Source organism: Notothenia rossii, assembly GCF_949606895.1.
Source record: "Notothenia rossii genome assembly, chromosome: 7".
In the NCBI taxonomy this organism is placed as follows: domain Eukaryota; kingdom Metazoa; phylum Chordata; class Actinopteri; order Perciformes; family Nototheniidae; genus Notothenia; species Notothenia rossii.
The window spans coordinates 73,858,337-73,881,372 of NC_136905.1; the positions used below are offsets into that span (position 1 = coordinate 73,858,337).

A 23,036-nucleotide genomic window follows, 5' to 3' on the forward strand; every position below is an offset into this window, starting at 1 on the left:
ACGTCATCTTTCTCCTTCCTTCCCTCAGAGAGATGCTTCTGGACAGAAAGACCAAATCATCAAGAACATGCCAGAGATGACCAACATGGTGTATAACATGTACATGCACATGATCCAGACCTCCCAGAAGCACCGACAGGTAAAACATTTCATAAATACAATGAGTGTCAAAGGATGTTTTACTTAAGCAATCATACACGAGAGGCCGTTCTTGAACGTCATTATTGGTACGACAGTATTGCGGTACGCCTGTACTGGAAAAATAATTTCATAATGTGGGCTAATTTGCTCCCAAACCTACGCTTTCTGCTTGAGTTAATCTCCGTCAGAAAGTAGTTCCTAGAAAGTAGTTCCCATGGTAACGATAGTACAGTAAGCTGTTTAGCTCCGTTGGTTTTGTGGTCTTTGTCCATGTCCAACCATTCATCAATACTGAGGCCCCCCAACAAATCAAAATTAACTTTAAAATCTGACATTTTGTAGCTACCGATTTCCAACGAGAGACAATGTATAACAGTGTAACGGCTGTGTGTCGCTAAACGTCGCTATGGAAACCACACGATGTAGGCTCATGGAAGTAGTTTCGGTAGGCTAGTGGCATGTGTAGGCCACTGGATACTTTGTGATTAGGCACGTTCTATTTGATCGTTGTTTGATCGTGGAATCAAACACGCCTATTGACCAATCAGAGAGCTTGCTCAAACCTATGTGTTATAGAATGTATCATTCAAATCACAGCAGCATGTTGTCATTTCGAAAAGGAGAGGCTTATAATCCTTAGAATATTTGAGAACTGTTACTACTTTGAGTGTACACATGTTTTACCAACACAATTCTGTCTTACACTTTCTTTTAGTCGTTGTGATATTCAGCACTAAAGCAGCTGTCACTGTCTCAGTATTTGTAATGCAGAGCAGTAAATAAGTGAGATGTTAGAGTTGTTTTAGTTTGCGTGTTGAGAATGAACAAGCTGAGCATAGTAAGAGCGCAGGTGATTTTTACACTCGTTCATATTTTATGTGCTGCCTTGAAAAGAGGATTATGGCATGACAGGGGGAGAAGAAATGAGAAAAAAGGCTTCTCTGCTGGGAAAGGAATAAATACTACACTGCCATCATTAAAGATGATTTCCCAGTAGAACGCACTAAGATGTAATAATGTGAATATTTTCCTTTCCACCATTTTTTTTTAGCAGCAGCAGCAGAAACTGGCTCTGCCTCCACAACAAACCAAGCCTGATGCTGTGGATGAGGAAGCGTCAGTTAGCGCCGCAGAAAAGCCAGAAGAAGAAACCCCCATGGAGCAGGAAACCCCAGAAGGAGAACCAAACCCAGAAGGAGAGGCGACCCCAGAGCCAAACCCAGAGGACACTAGTGAGAAGGAGAAGGAGGAACAGCAAGAAGCAGTGAGCCATGCTAAGATGCCAGAGCATCCCGGCAGAGACAGCGACAGTGACGAAGAGGAAAATGAAGGGGAGCAAAAGCAGTAGAGCATCTTCTTCTGGGACTGCTGTCTAATTAAGGGCCTCAGTTATTTAGGGGACCGAGTGGATTGTCCCTTGAGAAAAGATTAGTGGAAAGTCAGTGATTTTGTATTTGTTTCTGCTCCAAGCAGATCCTGGTGATAATGTTTCATTCGTTTTTCTATACCATTCAATTTTGTAACCATCAGTCCTTTTTTATTAAAAGAATTGCAAATCCTTCATTGTCTGGGACATGTTTAACTATATGTGCACTCATCAGAGCTTATAATGCTCAGAGGGTCTAATCTGTGTCCCTCTCACACGCACCCTCTCAGACAAATACAGCGTATATTCGACATATTTAAGCCTTGTTAAAATCTCTGTCATGATACTTGCATCCATTCATCTGCTTCCACCCTCTGCTTTACACACAAGTCAAATCTGATTGGCTCAGCCTATACCAGCTACAGAAGCTGCGACTAAGCTGCATTTGTAGGTCAGTCACTTCACCCAAGGGTACGTGTGCATGCTGGGGGATTTGGGCTTTGCCCTCTGGATGTACACATTCACTCAACCAAGCCTTAAATACTCATTCATAACTTTTTGTGGAATACTGACAGCAGAATATCTCATCAGGGGGATCAGTGTCTGGGTTGAGGCTTGACGACCAAATTTAGGACAAATAGTTAAAAGCTCAATATTTGTGTCAACATCGAAAACAAAGCCAAGTTCCAACCCGGGTATCGGTAGTTAAAGGGCTGTAAGAACATTTGTATGTTTAAGAAAATGTATAAAGAAAGTGTAATTAGACAGTATGAAGTTGACTTTTGATTGTGTTCTGGTTTTGTTTCAGTATTTGTAAGCAACTGTGACTGAAAGAATATAGCTTTTAATTGACTTTTTTTATGGTTATTTTTTTTTAAGAAGGAACGGGTAAAATAAGATCTCCCTGCTCCTTTCCACCATGCGCTATAATTATTATTATTTTTAAACCGTATAAGAGTACATGTTTTGTTTTAAAATAACTGCCATGTGTGGAATAAACAACTAAATAAAGCACAAGTCCACTTAAAATAAAGAGGTTAACAAGGTCCACAGCCCTTTAGGCAAAAACACAGAGTGGAAATGCATTCATTATCATGCACCAGAGGTTGGTTGTTGTTACATCATACCTCGGGCAGGCTGAGGGAGCAGGTCAGCTGCACAGCTGCTCCAGCCTGGCCCAGTCTAAAGACCTGACGGAGAGAACCATGTGTTGATAGATGTGGAAAGACATATTTTCAGCATTCAGTCAAGTGTGGCGCCATGTAACGTCTATTTTTCCATCTTCTGAGAGCAGGGCACCCCGGGTCGAAGTTTTCTCATGAGTATTTTGGAGTAGTACCTCTCTGTCGGCTGAGGAAAGGATTAGAAGGAGCGGCTAGATAAGGAAGATAATCCCTGTCGGCTGAGGCCCCCTATGTGCAAATTCTTGACAATTTTGGCATAAAGCCTACTAGAACAATGTAATATATCACATGATGCGGAAATATTTCATGATTTGTACTGGACAAATCACAATTACACACATGTTCATGGTGGATCATCTATAGCACTAATTATGTTTTCTACAAACACATGACAGCCTGCATGCTTTTCACTGAGTCACATGAGTCTTTATAGTGTAATATCCTCCCTCCGCTAACACTTCCTTACTAACTTGCTGCTTTCTCTCAGCCGGACTCACGATAATTCAGTTGCCTGTGGTTGCTTGTTGTAAATTAGAGCTAACTGGTGGGAAGTGACTACTGCTCGCACACAACATCCCTGGAAGTTTCTAGCAGGATTTGAGAGACTGGGAGACAGACTTACAACCAACAGGAGCTCACATCCTCCAGAACATTCCTCTGCTGAAGGTGAACATGTCTTTTATACTTACACGACAGCTATTCATTAGATTAATAGCTACTCTGCAATGCTTTCACTTCTAACCTTTGCTATGAGCTAGTGTATCAGAGAGACTAACAGCATGCAGTAGAAGTGTTAATGTACATTTGGTCATGAGCATATGCATTATGGTATTGGTATCTTTATACTGACTTGTAACTTGCCACATAAAAATGTGTTTTATGCTGCAACAGAGATAGCATTGAATCTGAAAAGAGGCATTTTGAATGTAATATTGCAGTTATTCAGCCGAGTGGTTAGAAAAAAAGTACTTGTACGAATGTAAGTCATTTTATGGAAGAGCAGCAGAGAGCACTGAAGTGTTTTATTTGTGATTTTATGGTATGACAGAGTCCATTTGTACTGGCTGCACTGTTTTATTGTTCCTCTTAAGAAAAAACAGTTGCTGGTGTCTAGTATTTTCTCTTTTTAGTGCATTTCCAAAATATCGGGTTTACCATCACACACACTCATGTTCAGTGTGTCGTTTATTGCCCAACCCTAAATGACAGTAGTGTCACAACAGGAAATTACACATTGTATCATCAAGAAGATGGTATTTCCTGCCGGGGGGAAGCATCTGATCATTGTGTCTTCTTAAAGCTGAATGAGGTTTAGGGAATCCGCCTGACTAGCATGCGACAAATCCACACTCATAAAACCATCAATTCTACAATTTGAACTTTAAGGCTGGGCCTCAGGGCGGATCTTTCTAGGGAATTATAGACCACATAAAACATCTACTGTTTGTCATTATATATAAATAAATATATATTTGTATAACTTTTGATTAAAGAGGCAAAATGCTTAGCTTGCTGAAACTGAAAGTCAGATTATATCAATATCAGTTTTAGTTTTTGTGTTTAAATATATGCGTCACTTTAATCACGCCTGACCTCACAGCTGGTGGTCAGGTTGCTATCAGTTAGCAAACGAATACATTTCACCAGTAACGATATACATATACAGTATAGTGTGTAGATGCATAAATCATCAAGTTGGAAGTGTTCACAAATTGCACTGCGTTCCAATTAGCAACTTTTCATTGCGGACGACACAACAGGCACTTTTATGGCTTAAAACAGCAGCAAATCATACTCCTGGGTCACTGTTTGTGATCTGCGTTGACAGATAAAGTAATGCCCATTACTAAAGTTATGCATGATCTCCGCTGATCTGCTATTAGCGGGTGACTAATGTGCCGGCGTTGGTTTTCGACACTCCGTGAGTGGGCGGCCTGCTGACCCCCGCAGGCAGACAGGACTGGTGGTTATTGCTTGTGGTTGCCAGGGTGACGGCCCCTAGGCCTCAGATCCAATTCCTTGGTTAGCCACTCCCCCAATCAGGAGAGATTGCTGACACCTGATTTAGGTTGACTGCTCAGCTACAAGTTTGGGTGCCTGAGCAGTCAGTCTCTCGCTCTCCTCTTGGGTTGCTTGGCACTACTGGATCTTGGTTTGTTTGTCTTAAATAAATGTACTTTAATTGGATACGAATCATGTGTGTTCTCCTTCTTTTGTCCGTCCTTGAGCCAGGGCGTGACACCAGTTTATCATGCTTTGTAGAGGCCAATGCTTAATCCTGACAACCTACCAGATCATCAACCGGCACGTTTCATTCTGATAATCTGCTATCTTCACTAAAGAGTCACGGCTTCAGACAGCATCACACTCGGATGCTATTGTAGTGACTGAGTGTTTTTACTGAACCTAAAGTGCACTTCTGCCAGGCTCCCACACATTTCAAAGCTCAGTTATAGCTGTGTGAGTTTTGCTTTGCAAGTCGTGCTGTTGTCCACTTTGATCTCCCACTCTCATTTCCCTCTCTACCTCCCAGACTAGGATGGCAGATAGCGGGTCGTGTTTATGGAGCATCATCTGGCTGGTGGTTCTGCTCTTCATCGGCTGGCCCCTCAGCATCCTCCTCGGGGGTCTCTACGGTCTCTTCTGCCCCCTCACCACCTGCCTCGGCCTGGACAGACTCTCTGATCTGCTCCTGGAGGGGGCCAACCTGGGCCGCACCTGTGCCAATAACATGAGGCACAGCAAGCCTATGTGTTGAAATCCACCCAGAACCAGAGATGGGGGGGGGAGATTGGTGCCTTTCTACTGAAAAACCTCCTTTGCTTTAAGGGGAATCATACCTTTATTTGTCCCACAGTGGGGTTAATATCTGTTTCATGTGGAGATGTCATCAGATGATTGGCACTCGATACAGCAAGGAACTGTTTAGCAAGTTATGTAACAAAAAGTTCCAGAAGGTTTGCAAAATAGATTCCCCGTGATCTGTTAACATGTAATTAACCACGGATTTGAAATTTGTATGGGTATGTCTGGAAGAAAATAGGCTTTGTGTTCATGGTCTGTGTTTGCTGTTTAATTCACGATGACACTGCATGCAGAAGATAAGAATGAAAATGGCATTTTAACAATGGAAATGCTTAGACTTGTAAATGACTGTATGGAAACTTTTAATGCGATTAAATAGCTTTGAAGTTGCCCTCTGTGTTTGTCGAGTGACTTATTGTACACAGTATTTGGTTGGAAATCCATGTTGGAGAATTTGAAGGTGAAGGTAAATGGAGATGCAGAAAAAGCAGGAGATATAAAAAGATGGATTTATAGTTTCCTTTGATATTTCTGTTTACCTGCTTTTATCCTTAGGTCATAGGAGATAGCAAAAACACTCACAAAGTAAATAACATGACTTTGCAGAAAGTGTAAGACTTTCTCTAGAAAAACTTTAAACTTTGAGGTGGCGACTACATTGGGGCGACCCATTGTTTTAAGGGTTGTCAAATATACTTCAATAATTTAGGTTCCCTATACCCAGATTGCAACTGGATAAGGGCTCAATAAGTAAGATTGTTATTAAAGTTACAAGGTTTAGGTCTCTTTCTTCCACTATAGCCTTTGAAAACAAACTTCTTAAGTAAAGATTGAAAAGTTTTGACCAAATGCTGTGAAGAAGTATGATCCAAGTGTTTGATGGCTGCACTGAAGTTTTGACAGTATGGGTTCATGCCAGTAAGTTATTAAATTCTGAAAGCCAACACCCAGAGGAAAGGGTGAAAAGTTCTCAGAGAAGAACTTTGGAAAGTGAGGAGGACTAAGTATAATTATATGAGCCCAGAGCTCAAAACTGAAAGCTGGCTTCTCTTAGCACACTGAAAGTTGACATTTCGTTTTTCACAGGACAGTAACATAACATTTACATGATTCTACTCTATGGAGATTTTAAAGTTGCCTGTGCTCATGATGAGAGGCTTTTTATCGCCTGCTTCATTCTGTAAATAATCCACAAATTACGATTAGATTTCCATGTATATTAAATTAACAAATACATTTCACTGCAAACTTAATAGCAGTTCAGTGCAGCAGCTCCTTTTCCTGCTTTGATCGTTGTATAATACAGTTTGGAAGCTGGTGAGACAAACAGTAAAACATGAAACACCGTCCAAAAATAATAGTGCAACAACCAATGGGCACATTAATGTAGCCTACAACTCAACTATTTGGGGTGCAATCCTTTAAGCGATGCCAAAGGCTAAAGCAGATGTAGCTTCATAACACAATCCCTGAAGCACATACTGTACTGGGGGTTGCATATCTTACAAAAAAAATGTTCACATGACATGTTTATTTTTCCTAAAGAATCGAAATGTTCAGCACGACGAGAGAGCAAAATCCTCTTTAGCTGAACGTAGCCTATTCTCTGCTTGGTGTTTAAACTCACAGAATCTCCTATCAGTTTGGACTGACAGGGTACTTAGGCATACCTTTAAAAAGAACCCAAAAATACTCTTGTTGAGCAGCCTTCCTACAAATCTGGGTATCTGTCTATTTTGTAGCTTATTTAAATTGTATTCATGAATATTTCATTTTTAATCCAAATCGCTTTTTAACCTCATTTTCTACCCTCACTTTTGCGGATGCACAGACTGACAAAACCTCCCTTATTCAGATGCATTCGTTGAAAAAATGAGGTGGCCAATGCCTGAATCTGAATGCAATATTAATGTGAGTGTCATGAGAGACCTAAATTTATTTTTCTGCCCGGTTCTGCTCCCAAACATCCTGGGGAAAAAAGTCACTAGCCAAATTAAAAAAAAGCGTCCGATTTTAGTTTCTCGGTCATTCCTCGCAGAACTCTTGGCAGAGGACACAGTAGGCGATAGGGGGGAGGGAGAGAGAGAGAGAGAGAGAGAGAGAGAGAGAGAGAGAGAGAGAGAGAGAGAGAGAGAGAGAGAGAGAGGATAAGTATAGGCCTCCCCGTTCAATTACCCACATACTGCTCTGTAATTTCAGCCTCACATTCACACACACACGCACACACAAACACACAACATACACTTTTAAATGGCTATGGGAGGAAATATCATTCTGGAAGTGGGGCATTTCTTCAGTCCACAGGAGGAAGACTTTTCCTGCTCTCTAGTTTCCTAATGAGACATTTGAGAGTTTTAATAAATAAATAATATGTTGTATAAATACCATTCTGGCTCCCGTTTTGTTAATTGTTTCTCTTTTGTTTCATTACAAATTGAATATTTTCTTTGTTTTGGACTGCTAATTGAAAAAACAAAAGTGATTCTAAGACATCACCCTGAGTATTTTTGAAGGCCATTAATTAATAATGTAGACCCAATGGGGTTTATTTGCCTTTTCCAATCCAATCCAACTTTATTTATAAAGCACTTCAAAACCTCCAGACCAAAGACTTGTATAGAGAAATACAAAATCACACAGCCAAGCTCACAAACAAAAACTAATAAAGATAAGAACGCAAAAATAAACAATAATAAAAACAACAGCCACATAATAAAAACAATATGCCATTTAAAAGCAATAAAAGCAACCATCTACAAAGTACAAAACGTTAAGGAGAAGAGGTGGGAGCCTTTCTAATATGGAGGGGTTTTAGGGGCCGATTGGGGGCCGCAGCAGCTAAAGCACTGTCCCCTTTGAGCTTTAGCTCTGTTCTTGGTACATTCAGGAGCAGGTGATCAGCTTACAGAATGTGAGTGGTCATGTAATGTAGGGGTTTCTAGCTTAGATAAAAAAAAATCAAATATTCAAATATTGAAAGTGTTGCATTTTATTTAATGAATTCTATCCTGTTGCAAGATAATGAACATTGACCTGAAACTCACCTTTCTAAACTCATAACTTGTTTTCAGTGTAATCCTAATACATGTTTCCTATAAGCCTTTTATGTAACAGATGTGCAAAAGTATAAAACATGGAAACTGTGCATTTTAGGAAAGTGAGACTTACTGTCCAAAGTATCAATGTTAAAGTATAAATGCACCCACACTGACAGCAATCCAAGCCCTGAGCTCCTTTGAGGTACCCGGCAGAAGACTCTAACATAAGCCAACAGTCTGTCACTCAGCATTCAGTGCACGGGCCAGAGAGGGAGAGCACACCCAATTTTCACTGAGCAATATGTTTCATGTCTTCCTTCTGCTGTGTCCTTTAAATGGCCCCTGACGCTCTAAACAGATAAATGCGCCATGTTGGAATGAACAAAGTGCTTTCAGACCATTTGTATTGAGAGAGTTTTTGATGAACGGTTTCAAATGCTACGATCCAGCGTGGGGACATTCCCATATATGTGCACATTATTGATTTAGATAGTAGGCCCTAAACCTGGCCTGCATCAGGCGAATGACTTCCCCTCAGGGTTCTCTAAAAGGGCTTGTACTCTGTTTATGATGTGAAATTCCCATAGAAAATCAATAGGTTTTTTGTTCTGGACTCTTTTGTCCTTATTATCTCATTTCTGCTGCTGAGCAATGAGGCTGACCTCCTGAGGGCTCGTGAGTAGGAGGAGAATGATCGTGCCACAATGATTAATTCTCAGTAGTAGCAGCAGCAGCTAAAGTGAAAGTCACACTACAGGACTGTTTGAGTAGCCTCCAAGTGTCTCTCCGTCTAATCCTGGCTCTGGCATAAACTTTCACACCCGTGGCTGCTCCGACAACAAGCTCAACAAGTATTTTCCATTCAAACAGTACCAAATCCTAAGCCATTGCCCTAGAAGTGATATTACCTGAACACACTGGAAAGGAATAGTGGCAAACACCAACATATAATTCAGTAACATTTAAATATTGTACCACAAGGGCAACCTCACATTGTTTTTCCCCTCATTATCTTCAAAGCTCTGTTCTCCACAGCGGACTTAACTAAGCTCTAGTTATAAAATGTTAGCATTATTTGAATATTGGGGCAAAAGGATGCTTAAAGCACACCACAGCCTACCATTCATTACATAAGAGCCAAACAAAGAGTCACACAGTGAAGGGTTATGGCTCGGGGTCGGGTGACAGCAGCATATGATTCATGGCTTGCTGTGCCCTTTTGTCTTGTCCTCCTTGTGGTGGGACCATCCACTGCTCTTAGCCAATGTGATTTCACAGCCTTCAGAGCTCGCTCCCTGTCTGTTTAAGTAAACCGGCAATGTCATTTCCTATGTCTTGTTCTTTCCTCAGTGCAGAAATAAGGGAAGAATATGGCATGTGTCACAACAAGAGATGTTCCTTTTTCTTTATTATTTTGATGTGGGGAACAACAAATGGCTTCAACATTGCTTTTGATGTATCTGCACAAATAAAAACATTGCCTTGACTTGCATTATATTACATTACATGTTACTTGTTGTTAGTTGCTTTTATCCAAAGCGACTACTCAATACTTTGGACAATCCCCACAGGAGCAATTTGGGGTGAAGTGTCTTGCCCAGGGACACAACATGCTGACTACAGTGGGGTTTGAACCTGTGCTCCCCTGATCCGAACACCAATGCACTAACCCACTGCGCCACACGCCTCCTTTATATAAAAAGGTAATTACCGAGGATTGGTTGGTGTTTGAGGAACCAGTATGTGTTCATACAGAGGAAGTTAAATATGCCAAGGAGAATATTCAATTCCTTTTCAATGCAATGTCATACCCTTTGGTTTCTCGCTAAGGTATATCTCCAGACTTTTGAGAGTTAAATCTAATTGTTTGATAGTCTGGTTTGCATTAGGATTTTTCTATAACAAATGAAAAAGGGAAAAATGCAAATAGAAAAATCAAAAGACCATGACTAAGTCATGGATTTTAATCATTTCAAAATGTTCCATATATGGACACAGCGCGTTGCATGGCAACTACATCAATAACATCCAAGCAGCTCATTAGAAATATGGAAACTCATTGATTTTATGCTAAATAAATCTATGAATGTATCAGCAAAAACATATTTTCATTGCCATATGTCGAGTTCAGCAGTACACTTTAGTTTATGAATATATTTGCATGAAATGTAATTCAAATGTTTCGATTTGCGGGACACACTTAAGCTGAACTATAATGAGAATGTTTGGTCTTCAGCAGTGGCTTCACCCTCTTTGTTCAGGCAAATCTAAAATGTGGGATTTGGAGCAGCTAATAGAGTCAAACAGCTGCTGACACCAGCTGTGTGGCACAAGTGGTGTCTCCATGTGGTTCTGTAGGGCTACATGTGTCCTGCCAGTGGACTCTTAGCAGACCTTTCCAGAAACATCCTCACAAATGTATAATTCATTTGACAATTCATCAGTATCTTGTTTTTGATATTCACATGCAAAAGAAGTGTCTCTGTTTTTTTGTTTTAAATTGGTTGATTCTGCTTATCATGGCCCATAGGTTCAGATTCCCTTTGTCAAAACATTGTTCTCCAATGGATATTACTCTGACACAAGACATAATTGTAAGTGACATTGACTTGAGTATAGGCATTCCTCAGCAGACATGTTTCCTCAGTAATAGTACTGTGATTTATGGGTAAGGAAAAGATCAAAAGGATGCCTGTCATCGTCTGTCTGTCCTCGCTGCTGTCCTTCATGGGAGGCGGCCACAGATGTCCGCGCTGGATTTCCTTCTCCTGTCATGCCCTTCATGGAGCGGCTGTCGTCAATAGGGCAACGGGCTACCATAGGGACACTGGTCAGGGTATAAAGTGGTGCGATGTGACCATCAGGCACCCCTGGTTTACACACTCAAGATCCTTCCCTTGGTGCTGAACTGGTGAGTACACGCCTAACCCAGGGACTGAAAAGGGCCAACCATTGGATTTATTATTGAAGATCGATAATGTCCACCTTTTCATAAACACACCTAACTGAAACGGATCATACTGCAGCATCGGCTTATTCCTCTTTATTTGCTTTTTGGTGGATACAGTTGTTGGGAAATACTGAAAAATAACTTTCACTATGCTAATATGCTAACCCTAGTACAACATGCACTCCTATAGTACGCACTATCAACATCCCAGCAAGTATCAAATCCAGACCAACAGGGGATTGTATGTCTGGACCTAACAGTGGCTCTGTGTTGCAGAGCTGACACCATGTGTGATGAAGCCGAGACCACCGCCCTGGTGATAACAGCTCTGGCCTAGTGAAGGCTGGGTTCGCCGGTGATGACGCACCTCGGGCCGTCTTCCCTTCCATCGTTGGTCGCTTCCGACACCAGGTAAACTGAACTATTCATAAACACCATGGAACTTAAAGAGTAGTATAACTGTAAGTTGGTATCATCACATACAAACAATATATGGCTTTGGTTCAGGGCCAGTTCCACTCTGCGTAATTTCACACCGTAATTATAATCTAGATTTCAACTGAGAAAAACAGACCATACATCTTTCTAAAAACATGGTTTAACTGTGCTTTAAGTGCTCTGTGGCGATTCAAGTTCTCTAACATGTAAATCATTTATTTGATCAGGGTGTCATGGTCGGTAGGGGCCGTATGGGCCAGAAGGACTCATATGTAGGCGACGAGGCCCAGAGCAAAAGAGGCATCCTGACCCTGAAGTACCCCATCGAGCACGGCATCATCACCAACTGGGACGACATGGAGAAGATCTGGCACCACACCTTCTACAACGAGCTGCGTGTGGCCCCCGAGGAGCACCCCACCTTGCTGACAGAGGCCCCCTCATTCACATAAACGCAACCCCGGTTCAAGCTCTGTGCTAGAGCTTTTCAGGTTCAGAACCGGTTCTTCGGTTTAGCTCCGGCTTTTTTCACACTACCCACACGCTGTGTTTGCGTCATTGCTTCATCGTTTGCGTCATGACGTAACCGTTTGCGTGCCTGCTTCATAAAGCCAAACCGCGCGGAAACCCCTCACAGCTGACAACGACAACAATGGCCGATTGTGCTTCAGCTTCCTCTGTACCTCTTCTGAAGACCAGATTCCCAGTAGGTAGCTGGTCTCTTCAGTGGACCACTGCTGCTTGTTAAGTCTCTCCATCGTTGTGTACAAACTGGATAAAACGCCGGCTTTTTGTTGTTGTTCAGGAGTTGATCCCGCCCCTGCCCCCGCCTCGACGTAAGCGTGACGTATGTGGTGCTTTTGCTCTGGCCGGACAATTTATTGGTACTCGAAATGAACCGGATTCAGGAGCTAAGAGGCTGATCCGCTGCGGTGTGAAGAGGAAAACCCGGTGCTTTTCAAGCTCCAGCTCCGAACCGGCCCTGAAACACCGTTGGTGTGAATGAGGAGAAGATGACCCAGATTATGTTCGAGACTTTCAATGTCCCTGCAATCTACGTGGCTATCCAGGCCGTGCTGTCTCTGTACGCATCTGGACGTACCACAGGTAGGACAGATTTCTCAGGTGTGCACATGTTTTTATTCAGTGAGTTCATGCATTAAACGTATCCATCATCAGGTATTGTCCTGGACTCCGGTAACGGTGTGACCCATAACGTGCCGATCTATGAGGGTTACGCTCTTCCTCACGCCATCATGCGTCTGGATTTTTAGCGGGTCGTGACCTCACAGACTACCTCATGAAGATCCTGACTGAGCGTGGATACTCCTTTGTCACAACCGGGGAGCACAGATGACTTATTCACTTATAATTAACTGTATTTTCAAATGATGATTACTCTAAAAGGGCTTGATACCACACAGGCACAAAAGGAATACCTCAGTTTGAGTGTCCATCATCCATACAGATGTTTAAAAACAAAGCAAACAATGTACTTTGTTTCTGAGAAAGATATTTGTTGGATGTCATTTCAAATCAAGCAAGGAGAACATGTTATTATCTTTGATGATGCACTTTTGACTGACAAAAGCCAACCTGATTCCCTCCAGCTGAGCGTGAGATTGTGCGGGACATCAAGGAAAAGTTGTGCTACGTGGCTCTGGACTTTGAGAATGAGATGGCCACCGCCGCCTCCTCCTCCTCCCTGGAGAAGTGCTACGAGTTGCCTGACGGTCAGGTCATCACCATCGGCAACGAGCGTTTCCGCTGCCCCGAGACCCTCTTTCAGCCCTCATTCATTGGTGCGTGAAGACAAATGCAGAAACGGAGGATTTCCTTAAGGTTCACACACTGTCTAATGAATTGTAGTTTCAAAGTGATATGACTTACGTCTTTACTATATTCATCATTATTAACTGTTCAATTTTAATGGCACGAATAACATTTAACAGTAAATCTTATCCATGTGATCTTATCACTACAAACTCAATTCAAGATAATATGAAATGCTTTAAAACAAGCTGAAGTAAACTTGGCTTCTGAAAAGCTTGAAATAGTTTCAGTTTACTATAAGAATAAACACTGGATGAATTCATGTCTTTCCTAAAAGAGAAATGCTGATTGCTCAGTAAATATAAGTGGTTGGCTGCCTACTTATAATCTCCAACTGGTGGTCACAGTTTATCCACGCTGGGATTCTCCACTTCATGCTCGATAAATAGACATGAGTAGTGTAAAGCAGGGGCTTATTGTTCACATTTGCACCACAGTGCACGCAGCTGTTAGCGGAGCTGTCCGTTACAGCACCGGTTCAGACAGCTGAAGGCGGTGTCAGATGTGTTCTTTACAGCAGAAGGGGGGAACCCAATAACTTGTATGTTGTGTTTGCAGAGGCATGGAATCTGCTGGCATTCACGAAACCACTTACAACAGCATCATGAAGTGTGACATCGACATCCGGAAGAACCTGTACGCCAACAACGTAATGTCCGGAGGCACCCCCATGTACCCTGGTATCGCTGACCGCATGCAGAAGGAGATCACTGCTCTGGCCCCCAGCACCATGAAGATTAAGGTAACTTTAAATGTTGTGAATCACACACCTCTCCATAAGCAGAGTCCAAGATTAACACGTGTTTGTGTTTAGATCATCGCCCCCCCCTGAGAGGAAGTACTCCCTGTGGATCGGAGGCTCCATCCTCGCCTCTCTCTCCACCTTCCAGCAGATGTGGATCAGCAAACAGGAGTATGATGAAGCAGGACCCTCCATCGTCCACAGGAAGTGCTTCTAAGTGCCGGATTGCCCCCTTCCTCCCCAAGTTGAAAAAATGCGTGTATTGTCGTCAAATGTTTTGTTTACACGCGTACATGTGGATATGTACAGCTTTATAAATAAATAAGAACCTGAAGTTGTTTTTTATGTATTATCTGAACCATAAGTGGGTGTGTTCAGGATTTGGTTTAGGATCTATGAAAATCTCTCTCACTGTCTCTCGAAAGCAGCGAGGCTCTGTCCTTCTGCCACGTGATGGATGAGTAAAGGTTATTAAAGATTTGAATTAGAAAAGATTACAGTGAGCGGAGAGGATAAGCCACCTCATGAGAAATGAAATACACAAAGTTCCATGGAGTGAAAACCCTAGGGTCACATGATCAGTAAATCCCCTGTTTGCCAGGTTAGGCAAAAACTCACATTGTCTAACCCAGTGGATACACTAAAATGATGCTAATAATAAGGTACTCAGGTACCAAACCAATTCCAAATACTGCTGATAACAATGCATCACTTGGTTATATGGTCATATACACTTAGTGTATATAATAATAATAATAATAATAATAATAATAATAATAATAATGATAAGATAATGTATACACTTAAAACGTGTCTTGGCAACATGCAGTGTTAATCCATAATGAATTTATGAAGCCATAGGTGTTAAAAGAGGCAATCGCATTGATATCTGACATGAACAGTGTAAAACCACACGAGATCTAATATTAGTGCACACACAATGCTACGTTCTAAATTGATCAAATCTCAGCGCTGTACACAGGGCGGGGTCACATATTTTGCTTCTATTTTTAAACCTGCACAGAGAGACAGAGAGAGAGAGAGAGAGAGAGAGAGAGAGAGAGAGAGAGAGAGAGAGAGAGAGAGAGAGAGAGAGAGAGAGAGAGAGAAAGAGAGAGAGAAAGAGAGAGAGAGAGAGAGAGAGAGAGAAAGGCAGGCTGCCTTGTAAAGCGATTAGCAACTCTGATGGTACTTTCACTGTCACTGTATCCAGAGCACCATCTTTGCCCGATGTGAAAACAACAGCTCCACCAGCAGGGCCAGCAGCCTGTGACACGAGGAGGGAAGCCTCTGGGCACGCGAGGCTGTCCGCTCAAGACAGCGCGATTGGGTTAATTTACAAAGCCATACTAAGCAGCCCAAAGGTGTTGGATATGTTGTTGAAACAAATATGTTGTTATAATGATTACACTCACAATATGAACTCGTTTTAAAAAACACACACACACATGTCACCCTAAGCGTTGTGCCCGCAAATAAGGTGCATCTGTTTAAGAACAATTTATATTGTTATCAGCTTGTTCTGTAACCCAATCCGTAACAAAACAGGCAGTGTTAAGGGTTTGATTCTCAGGTGGAGCTACCCAAGCTAAATGTATTAACTTAAGGCATACAGGGTGTACCACTCTGGACACGATCGTCCATCGAAGTGTCCACTGAATTGCGCAAGCTATACACAAAACTGAAGTATTGGATATTAGAAGCCCTGGTGCTCCTGGCTGCGCTCCTCCGACCTGTCTGCGCGTACGTGACGCATGGGAGGGGGGAGACTACTTAAAGGCGGATTAATGCTGGCAAGACATTAAATCCAACCTCGCTCCATACATACGCCGCGCGCAGCCCATCAACCTGGTCTGAAGATCGAAAATAGGAGGGCTTATAGTAATCAGCCCTTCAGACTTCCATGACAAGGAAAAGTGTGGCAACGTCGTGGGAGCGCTCGGTCCACACAGCAGGACGCTCACTGGAGCTGCGCGCTCAGCACATAACCAACCAGATAGCGCGCAGAGAGACTGAGGGAAGAGAGGACGGCAGCAGCATCCTCATACGGATGCATTTTTTTTGCTAAAATCGGACGCTTTGGAGACTGAAAACAAAGAGAGTCAGAGAGACAGGAAGGGAAATAACGCGCTTTTTTGGAGGGATTTGAACAGAGTGCCGCTGTGCTCTAGTCTTATCCGGATGCTCAGAAATGGGGGAATGGACTATACTAGAGAGGCTCCTGGAGGCTGCTGTCCAGCAGCACTCGACTATGATAGGAAGGTAAGATCAACGAAAAACCAGGACGAAGAATTGCAGCAGCCTCCAGGATCCGCTTTAGCATGGTTCCCATTCCCTCCTTTCTGTCTTGTGCCTCGAGGATCTTCTGTAGTGCCCAGTCCTTCGTGTCTGTGTTGTGGATTTTTTCTGTCGTGTCTCACAGATCTCCAATTTTTCCTGCTTCTAAACGAGACAGCTGAGCAAACCAGTTGACAGCTGTCGTTTCAGAACCTGGGATGGTTGTTGCAAACAGCCTAAACTCAAATTCATGTGTCATTTCATGTATTCATTCATCCAATTATCCATTTCATGTTTGTTGGTGTGTTTGAGAGGTGTTTGTGGTATCATGGGTGGCAGAAAGAGATTGAAAAGAGTCAGCGATGTCTCCTCTTTCCATTAACAAAGCTCATACAGGTACAGTCAAAGCAACGCCGATTGCTTTCATGTCATTTCATTTCAGCCATTAAATCAGAAAAACGCGCACCTCACACACACAGACACACCAACACACGCAAAAATTACAAGAACACAGTAAAAAGCACACACATAGATCCTGAAGAGCGTCCGGTTTTAGCACTGGACAGCTCCCTAAATTCAAAACACCCGAATTGGACTGTGAGCGCTTCAGCCAAATGAACCACATTTGTATCACTAAACACACGCATATACTTACACTTATTTTTCACATTGTTTGTTTGTTTGCTTGCTTTTTAGGATCCTACTAACAGTGGTGGTCATCTTCCGGATTCTAATCGTAGCAATAGTTGGAGAGACTGTCTATGATGATGAGCAGACCATGTTTGTTTGTAACACCTTACAACCGGGCTGCAACCAGGCATGCTACGACAAGGCATTTCCCATTTCACACATTAGATATTGGGTTTTTCAAATCATCATGGTGTGCACCCCGAGTCTTTGTTTTATCACATACTCGGTGCATCAATCGGCCAAACAGAAGGAGCGGGGCTACTCAACAGTCTATCTGACGCTAGATAAGGATCAAGATTCACTGAAGCGAGATGAGAGCAAAAAGATAAAGAACACCATTGTTAATGGAGTACTTCAGAACACAGAGAACTCCACCAAAGAAACCGAGCCGGACTGTTTAGAAGTCAAAGAGATGCCTAATTCGGCAATGAGAACTACAAAGTCCAAAATGAGGCGACAAGAGGGCATCTCCAGGTTTTACATCATCCAGGTGGTGTTCAGAAACGCACTGGAGATAGGCTTTTTGGTGGGTCAGTATTTCTTGTATGGATTCAACGTCCCGTCGGTGTACGAATGTGATCGCTACCCCTGCATAAAAGATGTCGAGTGCTACGTCTCCAGACCCACGGAGAAGACTGTGTTCCTGGTGTTCATGTTCGCGGTCAGTGGGTTCTGTGTGATATTGAACCTGGCAGAACTCAATCATTTAGGATGGAGGAAAATCAAAACGGCCGTGCGAGGTGTGCAGGCTCGGAGGAAGTCCATTTACGAAATCCGAAATAAGGATATGCCGAGGATGAGTGTGCCTAATTTCGGCCGCACTCAGTCCAGTGACTCCGCTTATGTGTAACTCATGGAAAGAAGAGAGTGAAAACTTGTAAAATAAAAATGATGGACATGATGGACAGCTCCGCACGCCTAATTCGTGTCATGACTTTAAGAGTGGGCAGATTTTTTTGATTTGTTGGTCTTTTGAAGAGTTCATGGCAAACGTGGGTTACACGTTTGCTACCTTATTTATTATTGCACTGATGCAACTTTTTAGTAACGTTTATACTCTGTAAGATGCTAAAAGGAGACGATGTTAACGTGTTCACATATTTACTCTTTGTGGGCTTGTTCTGCTGTACTTGAAAAGAGTTAATGCAAAAATTGCACTAAGAGGTGAACAGTTGAGGGCCTGACCTTATCCAAAATGTGCTACTGACCTGACGGTGTTTTAAAGACATTTTCTTTCCACCCGTTTTTGGCATCAACCTAATTAATTGGCAACATACACAGTGGTTAAAGGACAAATCTATTATCCAGATTTATATGCTTAGATATATAAATCCTTACTGACTATGGCTCGACCTAGTTGAAATACATCAGCGTAATTCATGTTTTTTGTTGCCTGTGTTGCACCACTGACCTTAACATATGTAACCATTTCATTGCTTTATAGCTGACTTGCAAAACAGTATTTGGTGAATTTGCTGCAAATGCTAACGTCTGTGACTTCCTTAATTTATGACACACCAAAGCGCCCACTGCTTTTATTTGTGAAGTGTTTTTTTCTTGCTTTTGTGTAATCAAGTGCCATACTTGTATATAAACATGATATATATGTATACATATAAATATATAAATATATAATAATCATCATGAGAGCTGATTCCCTGCTTGGATTATGCTAAATGCCGCCCAATTTTTTAATTTGCTTTAAATGTATTTGTTGTGATTTAAATTAAGAAAAAAATAATAAGATGTACAGTTTTCTCTGTTTTCTTTTGCAAATGACTGGAAAAAGAAATGAAGTGCTAGTCTTTTTTTATATACAAGAAGTAAATGTTTCTCCCTAATCAAAGCTGTTAAAAACTGGAAAATAGCACAAATTGACATTTTTATCAAAGAATGGGCAAAAGAAATCTGCTCTGGTGCTACAGTTTTTCTTATTGGTTTAAATGTAACCGAAATAAACCAGAAAAAAAATCTCAAACCTTTTTTTTTTCTGTGGAAAATAAAAGTGGGATTCATGTACACCAGCAATGTGTGAGGTGGAGTGCTTTGTGTCTGCTACTCTGTTGACTGACCTATCACACAGACATACAGTTTAACCAGAGGAAGTTTGCCTTGGTGCAGTGAAGATGTTAGCCACACCCACTCTGTAAAAAAAACAAAAAAACACTGCAGGACACACCTTGTGCAGGATCTCAATACTCTGCAATGTGTTGCAATACTGATGCTGTTTCCATAAGACGCATCGATACTTAGGCTCGATAACAGAGTGGTCTTTTAGTCTAAATGCATCAAATCCAACACTATATGAGCTACACATTCACAGAGTCTTACTATGAACTTATTTGATGACTTCCCCTGTACTCTGCAGGAATGATAACAAATCTGACCATGACTCTGAAACAGACGGAGTTGCCCTTTCTGCAGCTCTGCTCATCCCCTTTTTCTCTAATTTGAGAAAGGATGTAAGAAAGTAGCCTGGAGTGAGGGAAAGGTTGTGTGCTCCTTGTGAAGGTCAAAAATGAAAAGAAAAGATAGGGAGAGGAAAAAAAAGATAAGGTGCTCAATAATACGCCCACACAAGGGAGAGAGGGTGAAAACAAGACACATAGAAAAAGTGAGATATACTGGGTAGGGCTGGTTTCTTTATGATTATAAGGATGACTCTGCAAAGCCAGGAGAAATCGAAGAGCAGCGGCACCGGCACATCCATCTCCAACTCAGCAGGGACCCGAGATTCCTTCCTAAGTCCTGAAGTTGAAAAAAAGAAAAAACAAGAAGAAAGAAAAGCCGTTTGTCAACTTCGCTCTGATGCAATGCAGTGCCCGCCTGCGCGTCTCTGTTCACCCGTTATTCCCTCCTCTGTACGTTTTTTAGGCATTCAAATACTTCTTATATGCTAAATATTAGGGTTTAACGTACTTCACAACATCACAGAATCAGAGGAAAATATAAATTCAACAAACAAAATTAAGTGTATATATAACAAAGCTGTGCTGTTTACTTAAAGTACAACATTAACATCATGCGTTTTTAATGCTTTAGTAGTCAATTTGTCCTGCAGAATTTAACCTAGTTTCAAACTCCGGCAAAATGGCATAATTACTGGAGTATGTTCCAATGCAATTTTGCATGCTGTCAGGCATTTCAATCATGTGTGTTGCAGGACTCAGCAGAGATTACACTGTACCCGTGTGTCTGCATTTTCCCCGTCATGACAGGCAGGTTACAGGCTACACTGAGGCTGGCAGACGGTACATAAAATGTGAATCATTTGGGGTACATTTACAGATCTAAGAACAATGCAAATGTACTGTATATGGAGATCGAGTCATCTCAAAGCCCTGTGCATTTATCTACCGGCCTTAACCATCCTGACAACTCACTGCAGTAGAACACATCAAGGCTGCAGGCAAGCTATTTTAAGACTACAAGGCAAACACTGCAGGAACACCTCCAGGTGCATGTGATTGCAGGTGCTTAGGGTGGAGGAAGGGTTTGTTAAAGAAGTATTTCCTCCCTTAATTTGATTCATCGATGAAGAGACATTCTAATAATGAAAAGAGGCTTTCTCCCTGGTAATATTATAGGAGAGGAAGGCCCTTAGATCATAAGCAAACCGTTTTTTAAGAGCAATGTGGGCCCCCTCATATTAACTCTGTCCACTTTCATTTAGGATTAAATATATATATTATTAAAGATCATGAGATGCAGACATGTTTTTGTATAGGGCTGTGTGTTATGCAGGTGCCATTGTTAGAAACTAAATATGATCTTATTCAACATTTAGTTTACAATCCCACACAAATTGACACACTCACGTAACAAAGCTAAGGCAGGCCATAATATAACATCATTAATATTCAGTGTTTACAGACTAGTCACACACAAAGAAGAAAGGTCTACGGTTGAGTATAATGTAAAATAATATGCTAAGGTCAGTAGGCAAGCTGTTCCAGAGAAAACCTTTGGGTGATCACTGCAGCATGTTGAACTCACAGGAACACTTAGTATGAGTCAAAGACTGTTACAGGTCCAGCATGGGGAAAGCAGCAATATTTGCAGTGCAGCAGTTCCTACTCATTTTTATTTGATATCCAAACTCAACGATTTCGTTCTAAAGGCACCTGATTTAAAAGGAATGTCATTGTTTCAAACATGAATGTAAAATGTTCTGTAGTGGATCAGGACATCAACATTAAAAAAAACCTCTTTTGTTGTAATCATCTTTAGAAAAATACTATTCCCAATTTGTAAAGCAGTGTCTATGTTCCAATTAAAGAAATATATTAACAAATGTTTTCAACTTTCACTGTTAAGATTTTCTATACATTCAAAATTACACAACATTTACTGTAGCAAATAGGGCATCATACACTTAGCTACATGATCAGCGGAGTTGATCTCCAGCCTGGAGACTGCTGATTGGATCCAGGGAAGACTTGGGTGGGCTGTGGTTTGCTAAGCAGATCTACTTTGTCTTTTTCCCTGAGAAGAAGAAGAAGGTTTTATTGGTGGTTTGGAATTGCAGATCTGCCATGTATATACCAGACCAAAGTGTATTTTTCTTTCTTCTTTTTCTTAAGGGACACGTCCAGACTGGTAGCTGTGAGTGATAGAGGAGGAGAGCTGGCTTTATTAAAAATGCTGGCAGGTACCTTACATCATACTGACAACCACGGAACAAGTTGTTAGATGAGTACAGTGGAAGAGATTCCAAAATACAACCAAATCAATCAGAACAGGGCTCGAAGAGTTTAAACTTCTCATATTCTGTGATGTCTGTGAAAACTGTTCAACTAGCCCTGGGTGGGTATATTGCATTAAATCAAACCACAACATAAAAGCTTCGACTGATCTCGGATCCTTTGCTCACCCAACTCTCTCGCTCTCCCCCATTTCTACACAGTAAAATATCGGCCACACATAACAGCCTAACTTAATGTTACAGTATGAATTGTATTCCGCAGAAAAGAAATACCAACACACAGAACAGTTTTTCTGGCAGCAGCCCCTCTCTTTGTGGCCCTTGAGTAATTGTGACAGATTAAACTAGAACTTTCACCTGCGAGTTAATCCTGCAATCCCTCTGCCCCAAAACAAGCATGTCCTCCCAATTTCTCCTCTTTCACCAGTCTGAAAAGAGAAGGCTGGCTCCGCTTTAATTCTGCTTTTTGCGCAGCTTACTGCATGAAAGGGGGGAGCGCAAACAGAGGAAAAACACTGAATGTGGTTTTTTTGATCCACTCATCCAGAAGCAATGAAATTAGCCTGGTTACTGCTGCACATATGCACGGCATAGCATGGCATAGGCAGATATGGCAGACATTGAAACAAAACACACTTGATGTTTGCATTCATGTGGGGGAGGAAACCGTAACGTATTCGCCCGGCGCGGCCAAGTTTCTAACTTTCTGTCTGCCAGGGGAGCAAAAGCATTCGCTCTGTTCTGGCTGTAAAGTCGTTTTCTATGTCTCCAGCAACAACAGGCTCTCTCCCTCCTCACCACTGCTGCTCTAAAGCACATCATGAAAGCACAACACCAAACTTACGTTTTGTACTTGGGGTGTTTTGT

At 41.8% G+C, this 23,036-nt stretch overlaps 2 protein-coding genes, 1 long non-coding RNA gene and 1 pseudogene across 5 annotated transcripts in view; all 4 read left to right on the forward strand.

The window, feature by feature from the left end:
- aqr (aquarius intron-binding spliceosomal factor) overlaps positions 1 to 1,702 on the forward strand; it is a 54,431-nt gene extending 52,729 nt beyond the window's left edge. Inside the window, exons 35-36 of one of the 2 annotated variants that reach the window (XM_079693030.1) lie at positions 29 to 139; positions 1,193 to 1,702. In XM_079693030.1, coding sequence (XP_079549156.1) covers positions 29 to 139; positions 1,193 to 1,489 — 408 coding nt within the window. In that variant the 3' untranslated portion in view covers positions 1,490 to 1,702. The remainder of the gene's footprint in view (positions 1 to 28; positions 140 to 1,192) is intronic. The other variant, XM_079693031.1, reaches the window with a different exon arrangement.
- A 1,300-nt stretch (positions 1,703 to 3,002) lies between these two features.
- LOC307013762 lies at positions 3,003 to 5,887 on the forward strand. The gene is made up of 2 exons (XR_013801055.1): positions 3,003 to 3,357; positions 5,225 to 5,887. It is a non-coding gene; the product is annotated as an uncharacterized lncRNA (long non-coding RNA).
- Positions 5,888 to 11,770: 5,883 nt separating this feature from the next.
- On the forward strand, positions 11,771 to 14,835 carry LOC307013996 (actin, alpha skeletal muscle-like; annotated as a pseudogene). Its single transcript, XR_013810538.1, has 7 exons — positions 11,771 to 11,895; positions 12,150 to 12,396; positions 12,930 to 13,029; positions 13,102 to 13,265; positions 13,533 to 13,724; positions 14,316 to 14,497; positions 14,570 to 14,835. The product of XR_013810538.1 is annotated as an actin, alpha skeletal muscle-like (transcript).
- Positions 14,836 to 16,296: 1,461 nt separating this feature from the next.
- Positions 16,297 to 19,488, forward strand: LOC307047466 (gap junction delta-2 protein). Its single transcript, XM_079694449.1, has 2 exons — positions 16,297 to 16,759; positions 17,471 to 19,488. The coding sequence occupies exons 1-2, from the start codon at positions 16,689 to 16,691 to the stop codon at positions 18,312 to 18,314; spliced, it is 915 nt and encodes a 304-aa protein (XP_079550575.1). The 5' UTR covers positions 16,297 to 16,688; the 3' UTR covers positions 18,315 to 19,488.
- Positions 19,489 to 23,036: the final 3,548 nt, after the last annotated feature.

Excerpts from the sequence above, each read along its gene's own strand:
- LOC307047466 (XM_079694449.1), top strand. The coding sequence starts at position 16,689 with ATGGGGGAATGGACTATACTAGAGAGGCTCCTGGAGGCTGCTGTCCAG. Across the intron at positions 16,760-17,470 it reads CACTCGACTATGATAGGAAG|GATCCTACTAACAGTGGTGG; the intron begins GTAAGATCAACG and ends CTTGCTTTTTAG.